Source organism: Buceros rhinoceros, unplaced genomic scaffold, assembly GCF_000710305.1.
Source record: "Buceros rhinoceros silvestris isolate BGI_N320 unplaced genomic scaffold, ASM71030v1 scaffold31850, whole genome shotgun sequence".
Lineage (NCBI taxonomy): Eukaryota > Metazoa > Chordata > Aves > Bucerotiformes > Bucerotidae > Buceros > Buceros rhinoceros.
In genome coordinates, this window is record NW_010391864.1 from 3,545 (window position 1) to 23,216 (window position 19,672).

At 38.1% G+C, this 19,672-nt stretch overlaps 1 protein-coding gene across 2 annotated transcripts; it reads left to right on the plus strand.

Moving 5' to 3' along the window:
• Positions 1-1,094: 1,094 nt before the first annotated feature.
• Positions 1,095-19,185, plus strand: PHF6 (PHD finger protein 6). Of its 2 annotated transcripts, XM_010143282.1 has the most exons (11): positions 1,138-1,275; positions 1,472-1,573; positions 4,856-4,989; positions 5,298-5,341; positions 6,156-6,158; positions 14,402-14,568; positions 14,747-14,890; positions 16,120-16,224; positions 17,035-17,168; positions 17,802-17,931; positions 18,226-19,185. In XM_010143282.1, the coding sequence occupies exons 1-10, from the start codon at positions 1,138-1,140 to the stop codon at positions 17,929-17,931; spliced, it is 1,101 nt and encodes a 366-aa protein (XP_010141584.1). In that variant the 3' UTR covers positions 18,226-19,185. The 2 variants fall into 2 exon arrangements, with proteins under 2 accessions (XP_010141592.1, XP_010141584.1); XM_010143290.1 differs by lacking the exon at positions 6,156-6,158 and having other exon boundaries at positions 1,095-1,275; positions 14,405-14,568.
• Positions 19,186-19,672: the final 487 nt, after the last annotated feature.

The window sequence follows — 19,672 nt, forward strand, 5'->3', positions numbered from 1 at the left end:
GGAATACCAAACCGTGCGGTGGCTTTTCTTAATGAGATGAAGCTGATGCTGCCAGAGGCCGAGGAGGATGCTTTCACTGCAGGGGCCAGTTCTGACAGTAAGGCTCAGATCTCCAAAGTAAGAAGCTGTAAGCAAGTCTATTTGAAGTGGACAATATTTGTGTTCTTGAGAGATGTAAAAGCAAACGAACACAAACTACTTAATGCTGGGCCGAGAAGCACGTTCGCTCATTGGCTGTTTTCACTTTTGAACTCGCAGTGTGTGTCTGATTAGGGGATTGGGACCTCAGGGTTATCTTTAAAAATGCGTTGCTGTAGCACATGAAAAGTTTGTGATTCATTTTGAGTTTGAGGTAGATGAGAACAGCAGCTCTCATGTGCTTACTGAAAACTGGTGTGATACTGCTCCAGTAACTGTGGGTCTTGACAAGGTTTCCAGTGCCACGGGTTAGTCATAGATCCTTCTGAAATTGTGTTCCTGATGCTGTTTGACAGCCACGGTGTATCTGTGAAACACCTAAAATGGTAACGCTTTATCTGCTCATCTCTGCCCTCATCTAAGGGTAGTTACTCATTTGCCCTGATTCGCTGTGAGCTTTTGCACTCCAGCCTGTTCTGGATGCTGGGCTGCACTCGGGGGTTTCTCTGTGCTTGTTTTTGAAGAAGTTCAATAGCGTGAGTTTTATTGCACGGGCAGGTAATACATTTTCTACGGATTTCTTTGCTGTAATAAATAACTATAAGAATTGGATCGAAGAGTTGCAGTAACTTTTTCCTCCAAAGGTTGCTGTACTTGTTTTATTTTTCCACTTATTTCTTACTTTCCCCATAAATTTTCTGCTAGTATCCAAACTTTTATATTAATGTTCAAACTTCTTTGCCTAGAGAACTATTTCTGCTTGCTGATACAATTTCATAAAAAGTTGGCAAAATGCTGCCTCGGGATGCCTGTTTATTTGGGTGTATTGAAGCAGCGTAAAGAAAAGGGTAAAGAGGGGCAGATCGCTTCCCAGCAATCAATATTATATTTATGAAAATGTGTGTTAAATTGCCTTTTGTTGATGTTAACATGCTGATTGCACCTTTTTTTCTGTAGCATTGAGAGGATTGAAGTGGCATTCTAAGGTCATTTAAAATCATGACAAGCTCAGTTGGACAGAAAAAAGTCTCTTCAAGACAAAGGAAGTGTGGGTTTTGTAGATCTAATAAAGATAATGAATGTGGACAATTATTGATGTCAGAGAACCAGAAGGTGGCAGCACATCACAAATGCATGGTAAGTAACCCGCAGCAAAACCGAGTGGAGGGAGCTGCTAAAAGGACAAACAAATGAAACGTTCCGGCAGCTGTGGTGTTGGCACGAATGTTAATCGCTCCAGTTTGAAACTTCTGTGGCTTTCTTGTATATAAATGTTCTATATCTACTTAGAACTTTGAAACTTAAAAATTAAGTTTTGTTTTTATAATTTTAGCTGTTCTCATCTGCATTGGTATCTTCACACACTGATAATGAGAGTCTTGGTGGATTCTCTATTGAAGATATTCAGAAAGAAATAAAGAGAGGCACTAAACTGGTAGGTCTCTATTTTTGGCTCTTGAAAATGGAAGACAGTATTTTCTTGCCTTCTATAAAGTTTACCATGAAGTTGTTCAGTCTGTTATATATATCTTGGGTTTTTTTTTTTTTTTTTAAAGTACTATGTTTGTGTGAGCTCTAAGGCAAAGGACAACTTATAGAAGAAAATATTGAAGTAAAATTGGTCTCAGATTTATGAACAGCAAAGCTCAGTAGATACGATTACACTGCTATAGAAATGAAGTTTAAATGTCAGTTAACCAACCCTTGAAATGTTTTTAGGAAAGGGTAAAAAGTAGTTTGTTTATTTCAGTTGAATTCTCTCATGTAAACAAGTTGTTTTAAGAATTGTAGAATTATTAAAAAATAAATCCGTAATTAATATTTTTACAGTCACTTTTTTTTCTCCCTGGCAAATGTAGTTGACTGTAGCAGAGATGCATTTTTTCCCAAGCAAATTTGAAAACTCATTTACGGAGTATGTCCATTTTTCTATTTGATGGGCTGCATATAAACAATAGCATTTCCTAAATTTATGCTTCTAATCCAGTAATTCCTGTTTGATATTTTCTGTTGGATTTCAGAAAGAAACCCACATTCTAGGGACTTGGTGAGGGTATTACTGTGCCTTTACCGGTATTTGGTTTTGCTGCCAAAATCCAGTTTTAACTACCACAGGTACTTCTACAGCTTCCTTTTCTATTGATTTAATGGATGATTCCCTGACTGCAGGTGTCTTACGAGGTATGTGGGTACAGTAGTGATTACAGCTCTTCCAAATTCACGACTATTGAGGAGCAATGACATTTTAGAAGCTAATTCATAATTTATTTTTTTTTTAAATCTAGAACTGGTTGTTTCCCTTTTTAGAAAATGAGTGAGGCTTTTAAAAAATATTTTTAACAAATCTTCACATGAAAAATTTTCAGCTTAGTTATTCAAAGCACTCTTAAGCGTTTACCAGTTCTCAAACTGCTAAGAGTAGTCCAAAGTATTATTGTAGAACTACAGTTGTATAATAATAGTCTAATATTTCCTCCGATGTTTCATTTGAATCTTTTCCAGTGCAGGGAACTTTATTTGCTCTGATTAGCTGAAGTATAAAGAAATAACTGTTCATAAGTCATTCATGTTGTGATTAGGAATTTCCAAAGAACGAGGTAGTAAATAGAACTACAGATCATAAGGAAACTTTTTGATTCATGGGTCTCTTAAATGTTTTCTGAAGGTTATTTCGTTTTATGTCATTGGTGGTTTCTGTCTTTCTGTTTCTGAATCTCTTTATGTTCCTTTACTGATGCAAGGGCTGGATAGATTCTTGGAACTCACTGGCTGTAGGTACCAGGCACTTGGTTCACCTCTTTGCAGAAAACACGGATCTGGTTAACCTGGTGGATTCAGAGTCCTGACAAGTTTCCTATTTGAAGAGAATTTACAAGATAATTTTAGATCTTAACTTAGGTGCCTTATCTCTGTAGCTGTCAGAAAACTACAGCTCTGAATCACTCTCTGGCTGAATCTGTCTGTCTCCGTTGGCTTGTATAGGAAGCTTGAAGCTGAATGTTTGTCGTTAGCCCGAGTACCCCCTCTGAGGTCTGCTCTCTGTTCTAGCCTGTTCTGTTATGTGGGAACACTCCGAGCAAGAGTATCGCAGTGTGGTGTGCTGGTTTCAGAAATTCTCTGCATCGCCTGGACTGTGTGTGTCTGCTGGCGGAGTTTACGTAGCTGCCCTCCTTCAGGAGGTGCTGCTGCTGACCAAGGATGCGCTGAAAACCTGAGGCCTGTTCGTTACCCGAGTGATAATGACTGACACGTAGAGCCTTTCTGGTGGTGATACATTTGGGAAAAGTTTGTAGGTTCAAATCTTAACAAGCCAGTCATAAAAACTTACGAGGTCTAAATATTTGGGAGCACAAGGCACTGATGTCATTATTATTTTTGTTAGCTATGCATGGGAGGATTTTTGTTTTTAAAGAGCTTACCTATTTTGCAGCTTTTCAGACTTCACATATTCTTCTTATCACTTGGGAATTAATTAATCTGTTGACAGTGACCGTTGGGACAGCAGGACTTGTACCAGTGGAGTAAATGTTTTATTACAGTCAGGACACGTAGACCAAAAAATCAATATAAAAATTCCTATGGTCTGTTTTGCTCATACAGGTACATCATGGTGTTCATAAAAAGAAAGGGGTTTTTTAGTCTTTTCTGGCCTTGAAAGTACTGAAGTACTGACTAGAATTTCAGCCTCGGCTTTTGTAAAGAGCTTTCATCAGCTATGCTATATATATAAAACCATAAGGTGTAACAAATTTATCAGATAATATACCCATACCAATTAGATAACAACTAGGGAACAGTATATAACTACACCATTTCAGAGCTTGCAGAGGAGTAAATGGAGATGATCCAAAGCTTTGACATTTTTACTGTTCAGTTAACTTTGTTAAAATTGAAAAACAGGATGGTGAGGCATAACTTTGGTGTATTTATTTGGCATATTCGAGACTTAACAAGAAGAACTTGACTAAGTCAGTGCAGTGAAGAGAAAGTCTATTCCACAGAGCTAAGTGTAGGGAGTATCCTACATTGCACACTTAGGGATTTGGAATTACTAGTAACCGCTTGGGGGCGTGGGCAATGTGCAGGATACAAGCAGAAAGCTCTGGTTGTCTTGGGAAGGGAGGTTAATGGGAAATTCTGAGATTTTGGGGCAATATTATGCCAGTAAAAAATAATCCAGAGAAAAATCTTGTGATACTATCAATTATTTCCTTTCCTAACACAGTGTAAGAAGGGCAGTAAACAATTCAGAAGCAAGATAGCTGGTGTAACCTAAGCAATGAAGAGTCCAACATCCCAATTAATTATTGGGAAAGAAGAGTAAAGCAGCAGGCTCCAATTGAACCTGTTCTGCAGTATAAGTATAAAGAGCAAAATTTAGTGTAATTGAAATAAATTAATTGTATTTATCAAATATTTCACTACATTCCGTGTTTTGGAAGTGACTTAAAGGAATAACTGTATAGAAAACAGAGGTAAAATTAATTTTCTTAATTGAATTGATAATCAGTGTACGGTGGTTGTGGTTATTGTCCTGTTGCAGAATCGCAACAAGTTTTTCCTTGATATTAAATTATGAAAAACCCAAGAGCAGGAAGAGTAATGCCAAGTGCGTAACTCCGGGTATTTTGTCTCCAGGAGTGGTAGCTATGTTATTTTTGAACTCGTAAATACTAAGCCAGCAGTAATATGAATTGTGCTTTCTTTTGCTTTACAGATGTGCTCTTTATGCCATTGTCCTGGAGCAACCATTGGCTGTGATGTGAAAACATGTCACAAGACATATCACTACTACTGTGCTTTGCATGATAAAGCTCAGATAAGAGAGAAACCCTCACAAGGCATTTACATGTAACTATTATTTATTTGCTATGTTTATTTTTGCAATTGTATTTCACATTCTTTGTTTAAAAACAATCAACAAAGCAAAACAAAAAACCCACTTTGGAATCTAAACAAAACTATTGCAAAAAAATTCTAATGATGATTGTGGCGCTCAAAACAGTGGTGTGCTAGAACAGCATATTTTCACTGCAAGATTTGTATATCAGTGAGTCTTACAAGTGGGAGAAAAATGTACTGGCATTTAAATTTAAAAGATGAGTAAATAATCTGTGAATCGTGACTGACTTGACAGTTTTCAACTACTTTGTTTATAGGATTTTATGTCGAAAACACAAGAAAACTACGCATAACTCTGAAGGTAAAATTATTCAATATAAATTTTTCCCATTGTAGAAAGATACTTGGTTAAACTTAATTTTTCTGGAGGATATAAATGTTTTCAGTAAAAATTAGAACTCAATTTTTTTTGCGAAACAATGAGTTTGGAAGCCCATCTGATTTCTGTATTTCCTCTAAAAATTACTGATTGAGATGGAGAAAACCCCAAATCATAAATTTTTAGGATGTTCGGAAAAATTTGATGTTCTGTCAAAACAGAGTTCGCTAGAAGGAACGCATCTGCTTCTGGGAGGAAGCTGGCTTCTGTTTGTAGTTAAATATTCGCAATATTGGCATCTCAAATACTTTGTCAGGTCACAGCTGAATTTTGCTATTGCTCATGTTAAGTATTCACTATTTTTTTAAACTTTTAAATAGAGTTTAACTCTTCAAGTAAGAAAGACCCAATAGTTAATGGAAAGGTGTGTGATCAGGTCACCTCTAGGTGTATGTCGGAGTCATTTTGTTGCATGGGTACGTTTGTAGAAGCCGGGTGCCTTTGCGGAGGAGAGTAGTGAAATGTGCGAGGGGCGATATGCCACAAACAGAGATAAATCCTGTGGTCTGTTGACATTCCAAGCTAGTTGTGCTATTGTGTATTTATGCAGGTGTTTCTCCTTTTTTTTTTCTACCGTATCTGAATTCCGGTAAGCGAACAGTTGTTGGTCCACGTTTCGCATTACTTTCAACTGAAATATCACATTCAACTACTGAGGAGTACGTGACTCTTAGTGAGGATCAAATTTCGTAAATTACTTCAGTCTCTTTCTGCCAAATGTGGGGTTTTTATGCAGCAGGTAGTAGATACATTAATGGCAAGGGTAAGGTTTGGATGTTACTTCAGTGTTCAGGAAGATGTTGAAGGCAGTAGAAAAGCCCAAATGAAAACTGATTTTTTTTTTTTTTTTTTTTTTTTTTTTTTTTTTTTTTTTTTTTTTTTTTTTTTTTTTTTTGTAGTCTGTGTAACTAATGATTGTCATGTGCTCTGTAGAAAACACTCTGATTTTGCTATTTCTACATTTAAACAAGAAAAGCAGTAAACTGTTATATTAATTCTCCAAAGAGGCAGGGCCACATTTTCTTGTAGTCACACACTTTGTTTCTTTGTTTTGGGGTTTATTTTGGTTCTTAGCAGAAACAGAGTATGAAAGACATTGGAGTCCAGAGAGAGATTAATCTCTTTAACTGATATTTAAACATAATCCTTTTTACTTATTCACAAATGGCTCAGAGTTTGACATCTATTGAAAAATGCCTCCGATTCTGCATGGAGCCTGGTGCCAATGAATGACTCTTTCTGCTCAGAATTCCTTGCAGGATCTGAACTTCTGCTTTTCTTTAAGTTCTCAGAAACCATTATCTCCAAATCTATGATGCCATTCTCTAACTGCACAGACTTTTAAATTTTATATGGATATGTTTATCTGAGAAGACATGGGAAAGTTACTAGAGGCATAGTGGCTTTTCTTGAATGTTGATGATGGCAGTTGATTAAAACATTAAACTAGACTTATTCAGAAAGACTCTTCGATTGAGGGGAGGAGGAGGAACAAATAACATCATTCAGAAACACTGAGGCCAAAGAACCCCACAGTATCTACTTAGCGTTTAACTTTATACACATATTTTTGTTTAAAATACTTAGTTCTGTTATTCTTTACACTTCTAGAAATGTATGTAGCTATACTTCACATTTTTGTTCTCTATTTCATATTGGACTGAAATTTTACCCAGTGCTCTTCTCCCAGAGAATATGTTCTCTTTTAGTTCACACAGCCTAGGGAACTATACCTGTAGAATATTATAACTTACAGTTACGGATTTAATAATGCCAGGAGCTGGGGCTCTTCTGCGATAGACCTCCTTTAATTCAGAAAAAGCAAAAATACGTGTTGCATCTGTCTTACGAAAATGTCTTAGAGCGTTGTGTCGCAATGGTATTTTGCTACACTGAAAACTAACTACCTTTAGAAGCAGAAATAAACAGGGTGGTTTTCAGAGTTTAAGGAGGGAATTTGGAGGATTTGTTTCTTAATATTTAAATGCCAAAGTTCACTCAGTGAAATGAAACATGTTGGATGGTGAGATTAGGCTTTTGCATGTATTATTTCTTGAAGAAAATGCGAATATCAAAGAGGAATTTAAATGTGAAAGAATGGTGGTGTGTGAAACCAGAAAGGAGAGCAGAGCAGAGTGAATACACGAGCTAGGGGTACTAGATGCTAACGTAGCAGCTTTTTTTTTTTTCCTCTTATTTTCGTTTCATTTTTGTGAATCCTTGCTCTCAGCAGTGTTTTCATAACAGAATGGTTAAACCTCATCTGTGTTTATGTCACTCAACGTAGGTGCACAGAGGCACTGGAATTATCAGTCCTTTTTAATGGAAACTTATTGCTCCTGCTCTGCGATGCTGATTTGTGGGGTTTTTTGTTTTTTTTTTTCCCTTGGTCAGTGTAGAACAGCTAGGTTTTTTTCCTTTTTTCTCTGTATCCAGATGTAATGCATTTGTTGCAGCCAAAATATTTTTATTATGTCGCTTTTATTAGTGGATGTTGGAAGAGTTTTTAGAAGTGTGTAATTTGGTGCAGTCCAGAACAGTTTTTTCTGTAGGCAGTACTGTTGCATAACAGTGAGATTTTTTTTTTTTTACTTCCCATCCCTAGAAAATAGATGCTTTCACGTGTTCAAGTCTGAGATCTGGCGAATGTACATTTTGTTAGAAGTTCTAGTTAAAAAGAATATCTGTTAACCATTTAGTAACTGTTAAGAAAATGTCTTGGGGCTGCATGGAAATGTGTTGAAGGGCCCATGCTGGAATTAGTTACCTGGTTAAAACCTAATAAAAAAGACCTCTTAGATGTTATTTATTGCTGTCACGATGTTCAGCTAGTGTGAATGTTCATCAGATGAAGTATCTCTTGATACTCATCAAGACAGTTTATGAACAATGGGAGTGCCTTTTCCTTTAATTGACAGGAGCTGCTGAACTACCCTCTGTTTTCTTTGAACATAAAAATACAAAACATGGCAGGAAAGTGTGTGTTCTAAATTCATTATCTGTTTCAGCAGGTGGTTGGGTTTGTCTAATTTATCTGTATGGCCTAGCCCTCAGGTGACATAAAATAGGGAAATTGTATTTCTCCTGTATTTCCTTTGTGTATATATATTTTGGAGTGATTCTTCTGTGCTGCGTTCCCACTCACTGGAAGAAGGACGGTAAAAGTGAGGCGTTCTCACACTCTGTACTGGGCTGTGGCTGCGAGGTCAGCAGATTTGAGAACACCTGCTCCGAGGAGCAGACCAAGTTACTGAAAGATTCATGTCTAGATTTTTGACTTGCTGGTTACAAATCTAACAAAATAACCTGACCTGAACTTCAGGTAATGGTTTAATTTGTAATTTAGCTAAACGGTCGAAGTTTTCAATATCTAATAGGTTACAGGAATTGCTGCCAGTGCTTTCAAACTGGCACAACCAACAGTTGAATTCCTGTTCAGTTTGATACAGTCGCATTTATTCTTTTTGAAGAATCGGGTATTGTTGAGCTAAGGCTTTGGAACTGTTTGTTGGAATTTATTCCAGTGTACTGGAAATAATTGCTGAAAAGTTTTAAATCTGGTACCTTCAGTTGCCTGCAGGTGGGGCTGCCCTGACCCCTGTGTTGAATTTAAAGTAAATTCAGCTGATCAGGAATAGTTTACTAAGAAAATAATGTAATTTCATTCTTTCGTTACAAGTAGTAAAACAAAGAATAATGAAGACAGACGTGGCTATTGTTAATGCTTAAAACAGGTGCTTGGGAACTGTGGGGTCAGAAAATAAAGTGTCGATAATTCCTATTGTAGCGGTACTCAAAGCCCCCGGGAATTACGTTTCCACAATGGAAGTAAGGACATTCCCTGTCTCAGCATCCTTTTAATGTTATTCTAAAGATCAAACGTGAAATCTACGCTTCTCATACTGCTTAGTAAGTTGAGTCAGGAAAATATTTCTTTGTGAGACCTATTTAGAGACGCTGCAGTCGATATCAAACAGTACTTTTTCAAAGCACCGTGTAAGCCAGAGGCTGGCAGGAAAAACGTCTGAAACTTTTTGGCATTCTAGTTAGGGAACCTCCCGATTAATATTTGGATTCTTTAATCAGTGCTGGTTCATAGTTGCTTTTTCTGTGATACCCTTCACAGCACGAGCTTGCCTACAACACCGTACGCGTTGATGCAGTCAGATGTGAACCTTCCCGTAGCGTTCAGTCCGGTGTCGCTTCGGTTCTGCTGGCGGACGGTCACGAATTCTTCTTGGCTCTGCTAACTCAGGTGGTCTGTCTGCTGGAGCACGCTGCTCGGAATGTGGTGTCAGATGTGTACGGGGTGTTCGTTCAGACCCAGCTGGTCGGAGCAGGACGTTGGCAGTCTCCGGTGCCGGCCGTTACAGGCTAGAGGGTATTTTGCAGAAGCGTCACCGGCGTGTTTTCTTACAGAAAAGCACACAGCTAATGGGAGAGGGAAGATGTAAAAGTGCTGTGGTGAATGGTTTGTCCTACCTGAGGAGCTGTCCTGTGGTGTTTACATTATCGTTCTCCTTCCTGTCTAGGCAAGACGTTATACAAACAGAAACTTGGTCGGCAAACTCGTACCTAACAGGTTTACCATTCACTTGTCATAAGCTTTCTGGTGATGCAGATAAGCTGAGTGTGTTGTCTGTCTTCAGACTTTGCCAGCACTTGTTTGCTTGAAAAAGCATTTAGCCTGTACAGTTATGAAGGACTATTTTATGTTAAATGTATTTAGTTAAAGAAATAATCTAAGTACTTCATAGACACTATTCAGTCAAAAATAGCTTTGGACATGAGTCATCAGTTCTTTGACGTATCTGGTGCTTTTGGAGCACATATTAGTAATGGGACTGAAGCAGCAATTTAATTTTTTTTCCTCTCCACTCTTATTTTCTTCAGTTTAGGTATGTTTCATGTAACTTTGTTTCCATAATTATGTTCCCACATATGGCTTATTTGCTTTTAGCCATATTTTAAGGACATCTTTAACATGCTAAAGTACTTTTTTTCTCTGTTACGTTCCATTTCTTTACTAAAAATCCAGTAAGGCTTATTTTGTTCTTTGTAATTTTTACAGTTTTTCTTTCATTCTGAATGCACTGTAGAACTTTAAATACGTATGTGTGATTTCAGATTTACATAACAGCATGTCTGAGCCACTTCCTCATTCTACAGTTTGGCTTCTTGTTACGTACAGTCCTACTTGCAAATATATTTTGCCAGTCACTTCTGTTTATTATCTTCCTCATGCAGACTGAGCCCCCTTTGCTTTTGACTCAGTCTGTTTAAGGTAATGTAGGAGGTGGATACAGAGCATAGTATTAGCCCTTATTGTACACATCCTCTTTTTATTTGTTCTTTCACAGCCTTTAAATCACTTAATTCTTTGATGACTTTGCTTTAACATAGCTTTTGGAAAAGGGTGATTCCATGTGTATTTCAAGCTGACGCAGTATAGAATAGATCAGTGATACTGCAAGCTCCTCTCTGCCAAGCCCTTTTTTAAACAGCAAACCATCTTGATCCTTTTTCCCTCTAGTCATGATCAAAGGGGAATTTTTAGATTTCTCTCTGAAGCTGAGTCTCCCTGTTAGCAGTTTATGTAATACAGCGTTTTGCTAGTCTTCTGCTCACGGATTGCTAAAATGCAAATTGGGGCTTGTTGCTGCTCATCTGAATTTACAGTATCATGTTGTTAGGTGCTTTTTAAAACGTAGAATGTTTCATCTTGATTTCTACCCCTACTCCTCCTTCTCAGGCCATATTGTGTATTAAGCTTGGATTTTTAGATACAGCATTTAGGGCCTTCTAAAGAAAGCTCGTAAGATACCTCCTTTGAAGTCTTCAGATAAAGTTATGTTGAGAATATTGTGATGATTTTTAAAATCAATGCAGTAATGGGATATGGGATGGGGGGCAGTTGAAGAGTGTCTAGGGAATCTCTAGGGGTTTCAAGAGTACGGGCGATATCCATGATAAAACGTCATCTGGTCAGGGAGAAGTTGAACAACTTTTTGTGTTTTCCTTAGTTCAAGCTGACATGAGAAGTTGGAAACACCCAACCATCAGATGCCAGGGAAACAGGGTAAGCTGGCAGTGGGCTTGAGGGGGGGATAGGGCACAAACCAAATGGTATATTAAACAGTTAAGATCCTCTGAGGCAGGTGTGTTTTAAAGCTGGTTACAGTCTCTTTCTTCTTGTACTGTTGTGCTGGTTCACAGTGCTGCTTAAAATCAGAGAAACTAGTGTTCTGAGGTGTCAGTCTTGCAGACAGATGTGGTAGAGCAGATCCTCACATCTCGGTGGCGTTAATCCGTAGGGCCATGTCACTTGTAGTAGGAGACCTAAATCTGCAAGGAATTTTATTTTGATGAGAGGGTCGTGTAGCATCTAGATCTGAATGAACTCTGAACTTCTTTGGAAGTACTGGTTTGGAGCACGGAAAAGGAGTCCTCCTTTGAGGAAAGCTGTGCAATCTTTTTGTTTATCTTACACTGAAACCGTCTTTTAAAAATGCAGCATTTTTACTTCTCAAATCTTAAATATTCTAATAATTGACTAAAAATAGCACTTGAGAACTTACTCATTAAGGAGGCTATGACATTTCTTAGAAAAAGTTGGTTTTCATAATGTGTGCTTTGTTTTTAGCAATTATGATTCACTTCCCGTTTTGAAAGTGTGACTGTAGAGAATTCGGGATATGCTTTAAAGTTACTTGGAAAATAAGGGTGGACTAAGAGGTGGAAGGTGTTATGGTTGACTGAATTGATAAGGAGCTTTGGAAAAATAAGGAGTGTTGGTGACTGGACTACATTTTGTTTCATCAAATATAGTAGGGAAATCCATGGAAGGATTTGGAAGGAATATTTTAAACTTCTCACTGATGTTATTTAAAGGATCATGAATTCAATAGTCATATTTTTGTAAGACCATTTTTCTAGAATAACCATCTATGATTTCTGTAAATGTAAAAGTAAAGACAAAGATTCACAGATTTCTTTTTAATCTGTTGGTGGAGAGTTCATATCATGAGGGACAAGGCAGAAGAGAATTCTGTTCTTTGAAAGAGGTTTTCAGGTTGTAATAAATTTGCTCTATGCAGTCTGAGATATCTAAATTGCATAATCTTGCTTGGGGAATTTAGCAAGTAATGATAAGTGAAAAATAATGTTAGATAGTAAATTCTGATAAGAAAATGTATTGTTGCGTTAGATAATCGATGTCATCATGTATTTTATTTTACAGAGTAAAATAGATTGTGCTTTTGTCATCTAGTTGGAAAAGATTAGTATATATATTAAAGCATAGAAATGTTTTTATAGACTGCTGTATTTTAGCGGTGATTTGGGAATACCTGTATACAGATGAATAATCTGTCTATTTAAACCAAAATAATTTGCAGATTCATATTAATTTAATTTTTGCCTCTTTCTAACTACAACAGAGTAAAGTTTTGGGAGAATTATGTTGCAGTATAACCTGTTGCAGCGCATTTGGATTAGTTTTCTGTCCTTCGTTAGTAAATGTGGAAGAAGCTGTGGCTTTCTAAGGGATCAGGGACAGATACAATAGACTGAGCTTGGTAAGATAGACTTGTATGCAGGGCCTTGGGCCAGTAGTTGGTGGCTGTGGAATACATTCAGGTCTTTGACTTCAAACTTCTGTGCACTTGAGTCACTGTTAATTGTGAGATAGAAACGTGATTTGATGATTTTTATGTGATCCTAAATAAGACAGACAAGCTGTGGCGAAGCAGCGTGTAGTCTCAAAGTAAGACGTCCTGTCTGGGTACTGAGACCCCCGTGTAACAGTGCGAAATGCCGTAGCAGTGCTTCAGCGCTAGTAACGCCACAGCAGTCAAGTGGCACGTCACTGCCTGAAGTAAGTGTTCCATATCTTCTGGTTAGGATTTCCAGCTCTTTGGGGGCTCGTACTGATGTTTGTGGTTTGGATTTTGAGAAGCCAGTTCTGCAGCGGTGTGTGTGCATGTTTCTTTAAACAAGTCGGGTGCAATCTCCTGGCAGTTTGAGCAGGGGTGGGTGTTGCATATGAAAAGGAAAAAAAATGCTCCTGTGAGCAGCTGACGATCAGGAAAGTTGTTAGCGACCGAATGGAGCCAGTTATTCAATATCAGCTATAACTTCACTGGACCGCGTTGGAAGCACTGTGAAGTTTGCAGAATTGATCTGTATTAACTGTAGAGCTTTGAGTAGTCGAAAGGACAGTCTGTTGGAATACTGGACTACAGCTGTACGTAGCATTCAGCAGTCGAGCTGACAGTTTCAAAGGAACTTGTCAGGCCTCTGGTTATGTCTGCATTAAAAATAAACGTTCTTATATTCTTAACGGTCTGTAAATACTTCATCTGTAAACTGGCGGCTGCTTTCAGCTGTAGATGTAAAAGTATACTGTAACTAAAATGAAATTTTAGATTAGTTTCATGGAGTCAAAATACATTCCAGTTTTAAAACTTTGTGTTAATGTTGTAGCCAAAATGGGTGATTTTTTTTCTCTAGTCAAATGCATCAATTAATAAAGCAAGGAGAGAGGGGTTATTTAGAAACATGTAATATCAAGGCCAATATATGTTGGAGTTATGCATCTTAAAAACAAATAAATTAAAAGCTTAATTCATGGTTGAAACCATTTTCTGGTTTCAGGGTAGCTTAAATGAGTCTTATATCCAGTGGAGGTGAATATATGTATCTGAGGACACATTTTGGGTCTGAAAATGGAAGTTGTAAGAAATGCTAAACCTTCATGTATCACGTTATAAAGGTGCAAAGCTGTGTGATACGTAGAAAGAAAGTTTTCAGGATCTGCAGTTGCATGTTTGTAATAAGAGGGGGAAAAAGTTGCTGGTTTTATTTCTGACAAAACAGAAAATCGAGGTTTTGGGTTTTGTCTTTTTTATTTGTTTGGTTTTAGTTTTGTTTTGCATAAAATTTTTGAGAATGTTATTTGATGGTGTTTTCTAACTTCTAAAGCAGATTTAGAAGAAAGTATCAATGAACACGAGTTGGAGCCTTCACCTCCCAAAGGAAAAAGGAGGGGTCGTAAGGGAAAGCCAAGAAAAACAAATTTAAAAGGGCAATCAGAAGACACTAGATCTACGTCCTCACATGGCACAGATGAAATAGAAAGCAGTTCCTATGTAAGCAGTAAATATGCTAAACTTCTTAGAAGGCAGAATTGCATATTTCTTCTCTGCAAATATAATTTTTATTAAAATTTGCATTTGTCTGAGCCTCCAGCTGGTGGCCACAGGCTTTTAAAATTACAACCTTATTTGTAACCCAGCAGTATATTTTAGTAAAATGTTTTTCTTTCAGAGAGACAGGTCTCCCCACAGAAGCAGCCCCAGTGATACAAAACCTAAATGTGGATTCTGTCATGCAGGTGAAGAAGAAAATGAAGCTAGAGGAAAGCTTCATATATTTAATGCCAAAAAGGCTGCAGCGCACTATAAGTGCATGGTGAGTAACAGTATGGCTGTTAGCCAGTCTGCTGTGTGAATTTTGTCTGAATTTTGTCTAAATTAGGTTTTAATACAGTACCCTCAGATGTAGTTATGCGTGAGCACTGTCTGTGTGCGGATGATCTCTTTAAGCGCTGAAGTGTTGCCACGTGAGCAATTCGTTTATTCTCACTGCGGGCGATATGGGTAAAAGTTGGCTATGTGGTAGGAGATGGAATTAGCTCAGGGAGACTCTTCATCTTGTTAAAAATGTTCCCTTGGCATCCTTAAATGCATACACAATATTTTTAAAGGAAAACAGAAAACAGTTTTAACTAAATAATGCACTCCAGAAATAAAACGCCGTTACTCCACAGGCATTCAGACAAAGTCTGGGAAGAATCCATAAACACCATTTATTTTACGACCAGTGGATTCGGGCTGTGTGACTCAAGTAGAGTGGGACATGGAAGTTCTAGGACACCCTTGCCTTTAGGTGATCACACTTCCAGAACTGTCAGCCTGCAAAGACGCTGCTGATTTCAGTCAACATGAGCAGATAGCGCTATTTGCCGTATAACTCATTCTATGAATGAGGTGGGGCTTCGAGTAACAGACCTTAGTGGTTCCTTTGGTACTTCAAAATGAATAAACAGTCGAGGCCATCTGTGGAATATCTGTCAAGTGTCTTCCTATACCGAGCCTCACTAAACAGACCTAGTGTGTGCCAGCAGCCTTGGGTCTTTGCTGCGGAGTCCCTGAGCTTCAGTTTTAAATCAGTTCAAACTGCATGTACCAGCATGGTGATAGCAGGGATGGTGCTGCTGTGCTCCAGAAGCCTCAGGGCTTTTAGGTGTGTTGACACCGGCTGTGCCATGAAGCTGAGTTGCATAGCTGTCGTGGGGAAGGAAATGGAATATTCTGAAGAAGTTCAGCGGTGTCACCGTTAATATTGCCTATTGATTACTTTGTGCTTTCATCATCATTATTTCTTGTCTCTCCTTTTTCTTGTAAAAAACATTTCTCCAAGGCAACTAACGTAATTAAAGCAGTCAGGCAGGTATCAGAAGGAACACTTACCATATGGATTGCTCTGTTAGCATGAGGCTTTTTCCTAGTCTGTTGGTAAAGCACATGCTGTCTGGGATCACAGAAGAGGATGTTCAATACTCAGTCATTCCTGCACCTAAAAAAAAATTGCTAATTATGTCGCTGACCTGAAATTATTTTGACTTGCTTGTTTTACAGTTGTTCTCTTCTGGCACTGTCCAGCTAACAACAACTTCAAGGGCAGAGTTTGGTGATTTTGATATCAAAACTGTACTTCAAGAAATCAAGAGAGGAAAAAGAATGGTACGTATCTGCAGGATGTGATGAACGTGTTACTGGTTCTGCTGAGGTGTATGTAGCTCTGCCTCCTTCCTTTTGTGAAACAAGCTTTTCCATCTGTTTCTAAACACAAAATTTAAATATATTGTCACTTTCGGGTAAGGGAGTCAGATAGGAATCACCTTAAAGATGGGTGGTGTGTGGGCATGTGGTACTTAGGGTTCTTTATTACAGCATACACAGTAAATTATTATTAGCCTTCCTGTAGCTATAGAGGAGTAACTAAAAGCACAGTGCAAAGCTGTAAATAAACGTAGAGAATATGTTCTTGCTTCCAGCTGTGCTTCCAACAGTTTTGATGTTTTAATATAAAAATGTATTAAGGCTTCAGAGATGGGGATGTTGGTAAAACGTCACATTGTATTTTATTAAAATTCAGAATGTTTTTAAAGTGGTAAGACATTTGAGGGGAAGGGGAAGAAAACAAGCAACTCCTAACACTCTTGTTCTCGAAAAAAAAGTCTTTTAAGATTCTTCATATTAACGTACTATCTTTGGCGATAAAATTATCTTGGAAATGCAATAATACCTGCAATGGTAGCAATTTTCAGTGCATTGCTCAGAGAACTCCTAGTGTTCATATTTTAATAGGTTACTATTACATAGTTTCTGTGTTACAGTATCTTTGATTAAGTTTTCATTGGAAGGATGCTCTGACAGGGAAATTGCTCTGTTCCAAAATGGTAGCTATAAATACGAGGAACGCTAACGGAATACTAAGAGGCGAGAGACTGAGAGGCTGAACAGTGCCATTCTCTTCTTCCCCCTGCACAGAAATGCACGCTTTGCAGCCAGCCTGGTGCTACTATCGGGTGTGAAATTAAAGCCTGCATAAAAACATACCATTACCACTGTGGAGTAGAAGACAAAGCTAAATACATTGAGAATATGTCACGAGGAATTTATAAGTAAGGACCTCTGTAATTCTTGATTCTATAATGAAAGCGAAGATAATTCCTGTCTTACTTGGCTAGTCAAGTATGTTGTTAAAAAAGAGAATATTATTTCATTTAAAATGGGGGGTTTTAAGTAATCAGTGACTTTGCAAAATGTTTCAGTTCTTCTGCTAACTTAAAATTTCTGTAGAAGTGTTGTGATAGGAGAAAACTGACTTACATTTTCCTCCTCGATTAACCTGTAGTTTATCTTGAGGAAACCCTGGATAGTTTGTGTCATGATTCTTCCATATTCTATGTTTTTTATCTTATTTGGGGTTTTTTGAGCTGGTGGCTTTCCCCGCTGGCCTGCGGAAGGGCTGGGCTGGTGCTCGGCTGCGGTGGTGCTGCCGCTGTGGCTGTGCCCACAAGAGGGCATTCTCTGAGCAGAGGAGGAGCCGCTCTGGGAACCAGGACCGGCACAGTTTGCTGGCGGGGCTTCAGCCTTGGCTTCTTTCTCAGTTTAACTGATGCTTGACTGAAAACCGTGAATGAGTTAAGAGTTAGCCGTTGACTTGTAGCGCATCTCAAAAGTAATCAAGAGGAAAGTCTGGTTTTGTTAGATACTTTCAGTGAAAGTCCTCACTGTTTCTTTTATTGTGGTAGACTCTATTGTAAAAACCATAGTGGAAACGATGAAAGAGATGAAGAGGATGAAGAAAGAGAAAGTAAAAGCCGTGGCAAATCAGGCACTGACCATAATGACATTCCTCAGCAGCAGCTCAATGGAAACTAGGTATGGAAGTTACTCCTGACTGATCTGGTACCAAGACTGAAGCGCAATATACATTTAATGTAGTTTATCGCAGTGACGTACTTAAATCTAGCGTATGCAGATACCTACTTTTTATCGACATACTGTAGAAAAATGGGGAGGATTTGGTGTTTTTTTAAATCCAGCTGACTTTGTAACAGTGTAAGAAGGGAGGCCCTCATTTCTGTTGCTAAATATAGATGTAATGTCAGAGCTGCTAAATGCTTTTCTGTATGATTTTAAATTTACTATTGTTTTCATCATTTTTTTAAACAGGTTCAAGGGACAGAGTTATAGAACTGGGAATGGCTAAGACATCATAACTACTAATTCTTTTAAATTGTTTTCTAAAATCAGAAAAGGGTTAGTAACTTTCTACTACCCAGCTCTGTTAGAAATTTCATTGAACTGCCTGAAACGTTCATGTGTGTGAGCCTTCAGTAAGTGGCAGAGTTTTACATGTCAATATTATGTAGTTTGTAGTCTGCAGTGTCTGGAAAAAATGAAACACTATATAAATGATATGTAATATGTACAGTGTCAAAAGTTAAGGCAGACATTGAAATGAAGTAAGATCTATATTTCTGGACTGAATAAAAACCTTAAGATTTGGAATGTGTAAGTTGTTTAGTGGATTCATGCGATGAGGGAAGGTCTTAGCTAGTTTAATTGACAACATGGACAAGTTCGTGGTGGCAACAAGCTGGTACTTCGTGAATTTTGCATTTTCTTCATACACAAGTTGCGGAGGCTATACATGGGAAAGCCGCTCTCTGTTTTTGCTTGCGAAGCACACAGTAGAAAAGGACTCAGTGTACACCGAAGCACGCTTGAACATTTCAGGTTGTTCCTGTTGTGATTGCTCATTCCACCCAGCATTGTCTGCGGGAGATTCACTTGAGCAGCTGTTGGTTCTGAGCTGTGAGCTTTAGAACTCCTGCCGAAGGGCTGTAGTTCATTTTTCCCCGAGGAGCCACCTCCTTCTGAGTCCCCGATTCACAAAGAACGCTTCACTAGGTGTGATTAAAACCTTGCATTCAAACGTTTGGACTCTGCAGCCCAATCTCTTTTCCTTCAGAGAGTTACAACTCTTAACTCACTATGGAATTTAGCCACCGTATCTGACGTCCATACCTCAAGTGTTCTGGGTTGTGTGGAACACTTCATGTTTTGTCCAGAATATGCATAAAGGTCCCATACTCTGTAAGAAGAATGAGGAAACAACCTTTTTTGCTAGATTGGTATTTATTTTTCAAGCTTATGACCACTATATGAGGAACTTTGCTTATCATCCTTATCATTTGAGTGATTATTTTTTTTTCTCTTTCTGTCAAGTCAACAATCACATCATGGAATTCTACTTGCTAGAGTCTGATGTTCCTTTAGGGAATAATCAGATCTAGGCTATACCAAACCTAACAGGTCAGTCCTCTGCTTTCAGAACACCTTGTCATTTCTACCAGCCTCTTCAATTGGTCTGTTAAAGCACATTCTCAGACTTGCTTAAATAAAACCAAAAAGCCGAATCTTGTCCACATGTTTGTCTGTTGCTATTGCATCACCTTATTGTTTGTTTAGGGGTTTGACTTGTTTCACTCTGAACTCCCAACAAAACTTCTGGATTTGAAGGAAGGAAACAAGCAAAGTATACTGATTTGACTATAAACTACTACAGTTCTTCTGTGATTGGTATCGCAAAAGCAGTTCATTTGTAACATGAGTT